This window comes from Tyto alba, unplaced genomic scaffold (genome assembly GCF_018691265.1).
Source record: "Tyto alba isolate M040663 unplaced genomic scaffold, T.alba_DEE_v4.0 Super-Scaffold_7, whole genome shotgun sequence".
NCBI classification, from domain to species: Eukaryota; Metazoa; Chordata; class Aves; order Strigiformes; family Tytonidae; genus Tyto; species Tyto alba.
In genome coordinates, this window is record NW_024881328.1 from 23311329 (window position 1) to 23324026 (window position 12698).

Below are 12698 nucleotides of genomic sequence, written 5' to 3' on the forward strand. Positions count from 1 at the left end.
CTGGCAGAGACTGGTGCCTGTTGTTTGCACTTCTCTAGAAGAGGAAAACAAGTGAAAGGCTCGTGGAGAACAGCATGTTGAGATTTAGCCAGGAGAGCAAATCAGGTCAACTTTCAATCACACGACATAGGGGGGAAGAAAAAAAAAATATTAAGGTCATTTACTGGAAATTACTTTGTTGTCATAGCTTCAATATTTCATTCCCAAATTATGATATATGTTGGAAGTATAACAAATAGGGAGAAAAATACAAGAAATATTAATATATAATCTAATACACAACCAGACTCTGCTTTTTTGTGAGTTCTACATGTTTCTATTCCTCTGTTTAAAAGTGAACAGCAATATAAGAAGCTAAAACTCAAGATATGGTAAAACTAGCATGATTAATCTAGCAGCCAAATTTGTATCATCTGCAATACTCATTACCAGGTTTAACAAAATTATGTATTTGAAAAAAATTAAACAAGTTTTTAAGTAGTATGTAACAAGAGACAACTAGAAGTTATAGCATTTTTACTAAAAAGCAGCTGAAGTTTTAAGTAAGCTTAGCTTGTTTATGAGACTGCTATGGGGAGGTCCTAACAACATTAGTATTCCTAATGACTGAAGAGACAGCTCATCAAGACTTCACACATATATTTATGTATATATAAAAGTGTGTACATGCATGATATATAAAACTGCCTCTTCCTTAACGATAACCACTTGGATGTTCTGGACACAACAGCATGTATCAAACAAGGGACTGAAAAAAAAAAAAAAAAAAATCTATGGATGCACAATACAAAATACCATCTAATAAGCAAGCAAAGACCATGATATTTGCCTTTCACCATCTGAATATTAGTGTTACCCCTCTTAGGCATTATTAGTATCACAATCATTTAATAATACAATTTAATTAGAAAGAGGTAATATGCAATCTGATTATATAAATAGGAGTAAATTAAATAGGCAATGAACTTCACAAAAAGCAATCACATACTGAGGCAATAACATGCACAGCAAAAAGTGCTTTTTTTTATCTCATTTAAAAATTCTAAACCTGCATCTTCAGGAATTACTTCTATTTGTATCCTATAGTAAATTTAAAATATAAAAATCCCACTCCTTATCATGGCCTTTCATAATACTAAATACAAAGGTACTATATCAAGAATTACTCCACCTTATTCAAAGTTAAAACTCATAGAAAACTTGCAAGATAGCCTTTTACCATAGTTCAGTACTGTGAATAACACTACTGAAACTAAAATGCAACACTAATAATCAAAGTTTCTAAAACATGTATCAAAGACACAGCAACCACTCCCAAACAACAGCCAGCTCAAGGAATAACTGACTCACAAAAGAAACAAAAACCCCTAGTGACTGTATCAATAAACCTCCTCTTAATAAATCCCCACTACCACAACTAAAACAACAACAAAAAAAACCTTTATGAAGATAATCACACCACTTAGACCACCATCACTCTTTTCTCACCACAGCTAAGCTCTCACCTGGCTAGGGGAAGGAACACACCAGTGGGAAAAGAGCTGGGAAAGGGAAGCAGGACACTTCCCTGGATATACCTTAGCAATAACAAAGGATGACTTTTACTTTGAAAAGTTTCAAAACTTCTGATACGTCTTTTAATGCACCTTTTAACAAAACTCTTAAAAACAGATCATTACCCATCAAAACTAAAAGAATTTGCCAACAAATGAAGACCTTCAGCATAATACATGCAAAAAGTTTTCTTACATAAACTGACATAATATTTATAAAAGATAAAAAAACAAAGCTATTTCAAAGTTACTCTATTTTTCACCATACAAACTATATATTTATTAAGAGAACTGGTTTCATTACAATCTTGTATGTGCATATACGGTTGGTCTTTACAACTCTCACTTGGAAAAATATAAAGCTTGCTGTAAGCCACCAGTGTCAACCAAACAAAATTTGTCCTGTCTAAACAAATAAACACATTTTAAATTATAATTCTGTATATATTAAAAATACATGTTTCTACTAACGTTAAAGAGAATATTATTAATAATGTGTGAATTTTATTTTCAATTACTTTATAATGAAAATATCAACTTACTAAAGGACACTACTTCTCTCATCACTTTTACTAGGAATTAGCTAAGAAACAGCAAAGCCCATAGCCTCCCTGAGGACCAAAATACCTATAAAGAGGGTATTAGGACACACACAGACACACACACACACACACATTGGCTGAAGTACAGCTGCAAAATTGACGACAAAACTGTGGAACCTGTAAGAATGCAGTATTAAGTAGAAAAAACGATACTTAACAAATACACCTATGCAGTGTACAAGACTGATGAGCCTACGTCACAGAAGTGAAAGAAAAAAGTATTAGAAATCCTACTTGTAGCATCATCTGAGTTTGTCTCCATAGAATCAAGAGGTCTAAGAGTTCAGTGATGGAGAAGAGAAATGGGAAACACCATAATAAATAAAAATTTGTAATCCCTCGGAAGCTACAGCTGCAGGACACGTTGCTTGAAGCATCTATATACTCTGAGCTCAAGGTACACTCATAAAATTAAATATCTAAAAGGTTGGGCGCATGTGACACAATGGATTTTTCTAAAAGCATCAAGATTTCCTGTTATTCCTCAAAAAATATATTTTTCTTCCTTTTCTCTTATAGATATAGTGGTATTAGAAGTCAAAAGAAAGGGAATCCAGCACTTGTCAATCTCCAAGTAATTATGATCAGGCTTTACTTCATGTAAAAGGCACTCTGGAGTTTCCTACCACTATCCTCATCTCTTAAAATCCGAAGTGCAGTGCTTTGTTCTTAAGGACTTTATAAAAAAAGCACCGCGGCCTTTAAGTTTCCACCCACTTAAAACTGTGCAGATATGATGAGGCAAGATACATTGCTTAATGCTCCGGCTGCCACCTCTCAGCAAGCGGAGGTGGTCCCAGGCAATACCGACCTTCTCCATGACGTTCAGTTGATGTAAAAGCTCCAGTAAATTAAGTTTCCCATTACACAGTGACCAGATTCCCGTCACAGTTCTGTAATCATCCAACAACCCCTAGCTTTCCCTCCGAGTCCTTGGAGAACACTTGCTGGCCTCAGAGCCTCTCCAGCTAAAGCTAAAAAGGCCTTTTGACCACAGGGTGGATAATTTTTCTTATTTGTGTCTTTTAAAAATATGCGCCAGCATTAAATGTTTAAGCTAAACCTGGAGCAGTAAGAATCTACGGTGGGGCTTGAAGTTTATGATCTATTAAATTCATACAAGGGAGGAATACATTCAAACAATATAAACTTCAATGCTCTGCAGGCAGCCAAACCATCACATCAGTGGTGTGCCACCCTAATCAGAGCTCTGAAGCACTGGACCGGCTTTCGCCAGCCTCTGCCATTTTTGTTTGTTCAACCACTTCAACAGTTGGTTCACTCAGAACTGCTAAAGAGCAACTGACAACTCAGAAAGCAGAAAAGCCTGGCTTTCTTTTCCCAATGGTGAACAAGAAGGAACGGTAACTGGGTTTGATCTATTAACTCCAAATTTTGCAAGGTGCAATGACCAGAAATAACTGACTCATTTCACAAACTACAGACGACTCTACTTAATCTGGTTTAAACACAAAACACATTTGGATGTATTTGTTTCTTATGTATCTTGCACGATTAGGATTCGTTTTATTTAGCTAATAAAGTTAGCTAAAAGCATCTAAGCTACATAACTACTTAAATAAATGCATATAGATGCGTACCCTCCTGCCTAGCAAGAGGTACGATCAAATTAGACCAATTAGAATCAACTTTTCTTTAGGAAAAATAATTAAGCACAAATGCAAAATAAAATTAAAAATAATTATTTAATCAGGATTTCCTGCTCACTGATTTAAGTCATGATTAAAATTAGTAATATAATCACTCTGATTTCAGTCAATCCCTCCAGCACGGACCCACCCCTGAAGGCTTGCACAGCCCCAGCCTTCTCCCATCAATCCTCAGCATGTCTAACCTCACTTAAGCCCTTTTGCTCCCCTCTTCTGGGACTAAGTTTGACCGAGGTCAATTAAAGCTTACAAGCGTTCATGTTCCCACCACCTACTCCATCCTCCCCAGGGAAAGGCTGGTTGCCGCAATTTTTCTGCCAGAATATCCCGGTGCTTTGCTCAGGAACGAAGGAAGAGAGTAGGACCTCCAGAGAGAAGGTGTCTGGGAAGGAAGCAGACCTTAGTTTCTACCCCAAGCAGAGCGTTTCAATAAAGATGGAGTCAAGATGAAGGGAAACGTAGGATCCAAAATACCTTCTGACGCTCACCAACCCAACCCTTCTGCTACCGAACTCAATCCTTAATTACTGGACATAAAGTGCAGTACTTGTCCCTTGTTATTTTCAGCAACCATTAGAAGTCTTCCACTTGTAAGCCCACCTGAGAAACTGGGTTAATATTATGGTGGCCAGCTTCTGTTTAACTGCTCTCCAGTGCTCACAGCTGCAGCACCAGCATTCTCAACAGAAACGCTGACCACTCTTCTTCCTCTGCCCACCTTAACCTCCACTCAGAGCAATTTGGCAAACCAAATTTCCCTCTTCCTCTTTTACAGCTGAAACACACCAAGCCAAAGAGAAAAAAGTTCATAAACTCCATGAAGACATAGCTTTTCTTCTGCCCCCTTGTGTGCTTTTATGTTTTAGGGGAGCTACAGTTCAGGAAAATCTCTACTGCATAATCATAATTTACTAACTTCAACATTTTCTTGCATAAAAACAACTCAGCATGGGGCAAGGAATTTAGTATAGGAGTAATCTGGATTGGGAACAAGTACTACTTCAAAACACCACCCTACATCAGGAACACAGAAAGCATAAAGGATTTTTTAGACCTGTCATATTTTCATGTGTCAGGTAGCAAAATTCTATAGACGTAACTTTGGCTGTGATACACATATGTACAGTAGCCTTTCCCAGGAGTCCCAACAGCATTTTGCAATCATTTAGGATTACCAGGCTCTAAGAAAATCGAAAGAAATGTCAAGACTAATTGCAGACCACAGTTATTACTAATAAGCAAGTTTACTTCAGCTTGCTGAAAGAAAAAGTATGCAAGAAAAAAAGTATAGGAAAAAAAACAGTGAGAGAAATAGCAAGTTTTTTATTTGAATTGAGATAATAATAAATAAATACAGCCTGTCCTGAAAGATATTGATTCTCTCTCCATTTAAAATGGAATAGGTTAATGGGAAATTCCATTCTAGGCAAGTTAAAACAGAATTAAAACAAAACAATCACCCAAGTACTAATTTGCTCTATTCTCTGCAGCACTTGCCTTTTAGAAGACCAGATTCAAACAACGAGCTATATTTACCAAAAAAAAAAACAACCAACTTTTCCCATTTCTCATTTGGGCATGCTATAAAATCTCATCAGAATTCGGCATAAGCATCAGCTCGCTATGAGAAACACATCTACAACAAAACCAGCAATAGTATCACAAGCTAGAGCTGGTGCGTATCCGTGGAACAACATTAAGTCTTACACAACACCTGCTCATGCTACAGCCAGCCTAAATAATCTTTGATGATTGCTGTGCTCATCCTAAACAAAAATATACCATCATCTTTAAACGTGAAGCGTTCCCATTCTTCTCGGCTCCCACATAAACCAGCCAAATCCCTGATATTCTCAATCTACAGTTGAATAGTAAAATCCAACAGATTTACTGAGAACTTACTGGTTAAGCAAAAACCAGGTGAGTTTTTACACTACAAGCAAACAACAGGAAAAAAAAAAAAAAACAAAAACCTAGAAGTTTTAACAAGATGGGGTAGCTTTCACGTTCATGGACTACAAGTATACTGTACGTAGCATATGTAACCAGAGCCTGGCATCTAGAAACATTTTCTAGACTGGAAACGTAAGGAAGAAATAAACTGTATGCTCAGATGACAACTACCAGCACATTTTAGGTAACAATAAATACAAATAATATGCATTTATCAAATTAAAAGAAAAAAGTCACCAACACAATTTGCTACATTAGTTCTTCAAAGAGTGTCAAATACATACCATGAGGTTTTTTCACCATTTTGTCATCATATGTTAATTGGGGCTCAAATTTGAAAACTGAAATTCACATCCCTGTCATGGTAATTCAAAGTTGTATTTGGCATTCTGTTTTGCTTTTAGTGAAGTGTTCAAAGCCAACAGCACATACAAAAAAATAACTTGCAAAGCATCATGCTTGACTACCAGACACTGCGGCACTATCCCCAACCTCAAAAGAGACACTATTCCAAGATACTCATATGTATCTCCCCAAATCTCTTCTGTCTCTCTGACTTGTCATCAATGGCCTGAACATCTCCCATTTACAAACCAGCACTTTCCAGCTATGTGCTTCGTTCTTTTTAGTTACGCACATAAAGCAGTCAAAAGTCAAGAAACTTCAAACATGAAGTTGCATGACTGCAATTACGTGAGCTGTGGCACAAGATTTTAGCCACACAATCACATACTGTATGTAAAATAATACTGCATAACAGTCCTCCTAAATTCCTGATAGCATCTACTGCAGGGCTGTTGAATAAGTGACCACATAACCCACGCATAAGTTACTGGCACATAAAACAACTGACAGAACTACAGACATTTATAAGCCATAGTGAAATGCAAACAAGACAGTGCTGGTAGAATAATAAAAGTGTACAGATGCAATTGCACTCAAGACTACCCCAGTCCTTTACTTTTGAAACCTTAAAGCATAAATTTAAGTCTATATAGCTAAGCCATGACGTCCCTGTAGGTCAAGATGTGGAAGATAACATCCAATTAAAAACGTTGCTGCAATGTTGTAGTGCATTTCAAAAAAGATTAATTATTTTCTTTAATTTCACCTGATTTCCCAAGTAGTACCTTTTTGATACTGACAAGGCATTGCATTTAAAAAAAAAAAAAAAAACAAAAACAAAACAACACACCAACTTTCTGCAATAGTTCTATATGCCAGAGCTTTTCTTTTTGCTTTCTCCATATTAGAGCTTCAGAGAATATTTGTAGGACTTCCTAAATCAGGGTGCTGGGGTTTCTGTTCTTAATAAATCAGAATCTTTAAAAGACCCTATGAGAGATGCAGGCTCATGCCAAACTTTCACAGTGAATCACAGGTAAGGACGGATAAACCACAGCACACATGGTGCTCTCAGTGAAGGCCTGAGCATCCAGAGGCAACACGGGCACAACTGTTACAGAAGCCAACCAAAGGGATTTGAACCCACAAGCGACAAGTCCGGGTCAGGCTGCAAGCTCAGGCCAAGCACCGAATGCACCACATCTGGGAATATTACCCACTCAAAACCAGCACAGGCATTAGCAGCAATGAAGTTCTGATCCAGTATGGCCCAGCAGCCTTGTGCACTGCTCCAAAGCTCGTAACCTCTGTTAACATCACAAGGTATCACAAATTCAGAATAGATGAGAGCACAAATAAATACACTGCACTGCAAATATTGCACACTTATTACTTTGATCTGATATCATTCTTTCACATATATAAGCCAACGTCTATGAACATACTGACACATTTCTATTATAGGGCCTACTGCTTTCAGGCAAGATACTTCATACGTGTACATTTTACAATGAAGTAAAGTGTGCTGATAACATCCCACGAGCATGAACGTAAAATATAAAGCCAAGCATAGCTGGCAGCTGATGCCGATTTTCAAACTGAACTACCTAATGCGGACACACAATTATCATGAACCAAGAACGCCATGCAAATACAGTACAATATAGTACCGAGCAAACACCAGGCTTTTGATTACTCTGTATCCCCTGAATCTGATTTAAGGATGTAAATTACAGAACCCAGAAAAATACAGCAGCTTAAGTTATAAGAAAGACAAAAGTAAAAAGCATCATCACGTTAAAAATTAATTTCACAAAAATGTTTTTCCTTGTCTAAATAGATGCACTCAAGGAACACAATTTTTCTTCAAAATAAATAGATAAGTTGTGCTGCAATAATCATTTCAGGCTTGTATGCTGTGTATCTGAAATGCATCCAAAAATACCTCACATATACACTCTACATGAATATTATATGCATGCATATTCATAACAAGTGTTGCAACACTGAAGAAACCTACTCTCGATAAACTTAAACTACATATTTGGCCGGTGATTGTTGTTTTTCTGAGAGCTTCGGTTTCGCAGAGAGGATGAGCACAAAATGCCTGCCACTTTACTCAGCATCTTTAATATATACCATAATTCCTTTCCAGGTATTTTCTAGAGCATTTCATGTCAATCTACCTGCAGGAGCGTGTGCAAAAGTGACACAGAGTGACACAAGTCTGACAACTACTGGCGTGGAAAATGGAGAAACATGGACTGTGTTATACGTTTTCAGGATGTCGAATCCCTGCTAGCAAGTCCTTACACTGCTTATCAACCAAAAAAAAAAAAAAAAAAAAAAGAAGCAAGCAAGCAAGCAGCTACAGGAAGAACTGAAAAACAAAGACTCCCCATTTTCACTATTATTTCTATTTTAAGTTAGCAAGTTTCCTGCTTGGGCAATGACGTTTTGCAGACGCTACAATGATACATGGTATTCATTAAACTGGGGCAAATCAAGTAAAATTATACAACTGCTCGGTATGCAAGTATCCGCGTATAAAAGTTCTCCTCCGCCACTAACTGGCGTTCAGCAAGTAGTTATTTTAGCTAAAAGCACCGAGCAATTCACTAGCTGTATAACGGCTACATCTTGTGGCAATACATTTCAACGCAAGGAGGAAAACCAGACAATACCCGAAAGGGAATAGCGAAGGGACTTGTTTGCTCATAACCTTCATACAGATATTCCCTGCAAACACCCACAACACCCTGCTGTCGCTGTCGGTGTAACACAAGAGGGGAGGAGCAGGGGAGGGAGGAGAAAAATATTATCATCTAAGGCGTGATGGAGGACAGGAGAAAGTTGCAGTCATTCCGTGGTGGCCGTAAGGCGCCCTGTCACTTCTGGCCGTAAAACCGGCCGCCCCCGAGGGCGCCTTCCCCACGGGGACGAGCTCTCCGGTGTCGGCCCCTCTCTCTCCTCCCCACCTCCATGATGCCAAAAGTGCCCGACTCCCTCCATCCAGCAACAACGGCCGCATCCTCCGGCGCAGCACTTTTACTTTGCCGCTGGCGGAGGGGAACCGATTTCGGGGAGAAGGCGGCGAGCGGCCGCCCGAGGAGACCCGAGCGGCGGCGGCGGGCGGGCGGCCGGCCCGGGAGCGGAGGGAGCGCGGCCGATTCCCCCCCCCCCCCTCCGCGGCCCGGCGCCCGGGGGGCAACAACGAGGCGCCGCCGCGCTGGCGAGCGGCGGCGGGAGGGAGGCGCGGGCGGCGGGGCCCCGCTCGCCCGGCGCCCCAGGCTCCCCTCGCCGCCGCCGGGCCCAGCGCTGACCCCGCGCCGCCGCCGCCGCCGCCGGGGGCACCAGCCTCTCCCGCCGCCGCTCCCCGCCAGCCCGGGACCGGCCTCCGGCGGCGGCTGCCGGGCCCCTCCCCGAGGGCCGGGCCCCCCGCGCAGCCCCGCGGCGCGCTGCTTTACCTTCCTTGGGCGGCTTGCCGAGCGGCGCGCCGTGGAGCTGGGAGGCCGCCGCCGCGGAGCAGCCCTGCAGGCTCGGTGGGGACGTGGAGAGCCGGGACCAAGATGGCGGCCCCTCCAAACTTCCACTGCTACTTTGGACACTCATCAAGCTACTTTCCTGGAGCCCGGCAGCCGCCGGGGGCGGCGGGGGAGGCGGCGCGGCGGGGGGACACCCAGCGCCGCGCTCATGGCCGGGGGGCCGGCCCGACACCGGCGCGGGGAGGCCGCCGGCGGGGAGCGGGCTCCGGAGGCAGGCGGGGCGCGGGAGAGACGGGGCGCGGGGCCAGCGCAACCTGCCCGCACCTCTGCACTGCGTCGCCGCGGCCCCCGCCGCCGCCGAGCAGCCGCCTGTGTCTGAGGCTAACCTTCGCCGCCGCCGCCGCTGCCGCCGGGGAGGGGAGGGGAGGGCGCAGGCGGGGAGGGGTCATGCGCAAACAGGATCGTGAGCCGAGCGAGCGCCGCGCTCCGCCGGCGCCCAGCGGAGCCTCCGCCGCGCCGCAGCCGCCCAGGGGCAGCGGGCGGGGAGCGGCGCCCCCCGCGCACGCACCTGCCCCGCCGCCCCCGGCGACGCGCGGCCCGGGCGCGCCGCCCGGCTCCTGCCTCGCTCCCGGCCTCTGCCCTGCGCCGGCCCGCAGCCGCCCGTCGGCTGACCCCCCCCCACCCCCGCCCCACCTCATTCCCCACGCACGCCCGGCCCGCGGCGGGGACCTCCCCCCCCGCGCACCTTCCGCGCCGCGGGCAGCGCTCCGCCGGCCGCCGCGGCGGGGCCGGAGGTGGCTCCCTTGGGGCTGCGGCGCTTCCCTCCGTCCAGGTCTCCTGGGCGGCCGGGGCCGCCGCGCCTTCCCCCGCGCTCCGCCACCATCGCCGCGGTGGCGGGGCGCGGAGGAAGGCGCGACGGCCGGGGCGGGGGCGGCAGCGGAGCAGGTACGCGCCGCTGCCGGGGCCGGGGCCGCGCCAGCCGGCACCACCCCGGCGTGGGATCGCGCGGGGCCAGCCCAGCCCTTTGCCGCGGTAAGTACGGGCAGTAACCGCGGGGATGGAGGCGGCACTTCTCATCGCGGTCGAGGTGAACGTTGTTTTTGCAGCTTTTTCTCCGGGAGCAGGCAGGGCGTCTGCTGGATTTCAAGTGTTTTTCTTTTCCCGAACAGGACGGTGCGGCTGTAGGGAGTCGGGGGGGACCCTGAGGGAGAAAGTGTCGCTCCCAGCCGTACCCCGCCTCGCTGCAAGGCTGCAGCTCCCACCAGAGGAGCGGAGACTCGGGCAGGAGCCGTGTGGCAGGCCCCACCACCTCTCACCTGCCTCACCCCGCGGGCTGAGGCTCCCAGCTGGGCGCCAGCCTCGGCCTGTGCATCTTTCGAAACGCACCTCTCCGCCTTGAGTTAAACTAACGTGCAGACACAGCGGAATTTAAACCAAATTTTCAATTTTTCCTTCATGAAAACTAGCATAGTCTTAACGGAGAATGTGAGGTACATGGCTAAGTCAGTTCTGGAACAAAGCCTTTTTATTTTATGAGTGCACCTTAGGTATGACTATTACTTTGATTACTTAATACCATGGTTTGCAGATATATTGCATTCTGCATATGTAAAGAAGGATATTAATCAGCCCGGCACGGCGCTCATTTTGTGGTTGCTGTGTGGAGGCATCCTGGCCATCTACTAACCTACTTTCCCCTCTATTTGGGAATGGCAGGAATAGATTACTAATGCTGGGTTGCAGATCTGTGCACAACACAGATATTACCAATTCTGTCTCTTCCTTATAAAGTGACATCTGTCAAATTATCTAAGATCTTCACCTCCCACAAGTATAAAGCATAGCTGCAAGTTTCTTAGCAATTTGGTATTAACTTGAAGTAAAAATTCGTATGTTTACTTGCTAAATAAGTCTGTTCCAGGACATATATTTAGTAACAGCTATACGTTTCTTTTGGCAGAGAGAAGTGATCTGATACTTCAACCAAGACTTACTTGTTTTTAAGGACTTAATCCTAAAGAAGACTTCTCAGACTTTACCTAAGCAAATTATACCAGGAAACTGCTGGTACCTAGGCATGAAGTAAAACAGTGCTAGTTCACTCTGACTGCAATATTAATATTTAGCAGATGGAATAGAAACTTCTTGCAAGGTTAAAAACAAAACATATTCATAATCCCACAATCCATATGATAGCATAAGTGAACGTGCACCTCATTTCCTGGTAAGTATATCCTGCTGCAGTATGCTGCTTTTAAAATCTGCCAAGAAACAGTAAGTTAAAAAATTCAGTCTCTTTGTTTATACTCATTTGCATCCACTTAATACAAACCCCTGCTATCCTTACAAAAACATATGTAAACAAGCATTCTTTCTGCCACTTCTGCTTACAAACTGTTGCCTATAAGTCATTCCACTGGTACGGTTGGGGCTCCTTATTTAAATAAAGCATCCGTCGCTTTGACTAGGGGAACAGGATAGGAAGATGAAGATCCCATTCATTACTTCTTCACTCAGGCATACAGTTTAAATATTATAAAAATGCCAAGATGTCTTTTAAACGGTCATGAAAAATTATCAGACCTTTCCAATATCTCATCATGTTAGAAGGCACCTCACTGACTGCTGTAGGACGGTGCCTTAAAAGCACCTGGTTTGCCAGATGATCATACATTGAAACACACAGCTGGGTTACCATAACTACATTGGGTATGGATGACAGAGGAAGTCTGTGGTGAGCCCTACCAAGAAAGTTCACCCCTGGCTTGACTGTCCTTAGTGCCAGTCCCAGTTACAGATAAGTAGATACAAATAGACAAAGATTAAGGTATAACACATTTATTAAGGGTGAATAGTTGGAAAATTAGAATAGTAAAGTAAAACAGCAGCAGTGCAAGAGTACAGGGTTCCATACTTAAAATCCTTACGACAAGAGGGGAATCCTCAGGACAGATGGTAAGGTGGAAGCTTCTGTGCAGAAAGCGTCCCCAAAGCATCTGACAATTTGGGGATCTTTATACCTGATTGTTACACTCTTTGGGGAGAGATCTGATAATCATCATATACACAGTTGTGGGGGTTTTGTTCATG

At 44.0% G+C, this 12698-nt stretch overlaps 1 protein-coding gene across 2 annotated transcripts in view; it reads right to left on the reverse strand.

Annotated features, from left to right (window-relative positions):
* Positions 1-10451, reverse strand: part of TLK1 (tousled like kinase 1) — a 70255-nt gene extending 59804 nt beyond the window's left edge. The window contains exon 1 of one of the 2 annotated variants that reach the window (XM_032989720.2): positions 10354-10451. Coding sequence is in view for 1 of the 2 variants with exons in the window: in XM_032989721.2 (XP_032845612.2) it covers positions 9591-9735 (145 nt within the window). In the remaining variant the exon portion in view is untranslated. Of the gene's footprint in view, positions 1-9590; positions 10086-10353 lie in introns of those variants that run through there. The other variant, XM_032989721.2, reaches the window with a different exon arrangement.
* Between the last annotated feature and the right edge of the window lie 2247 nt (positions 10452-12698).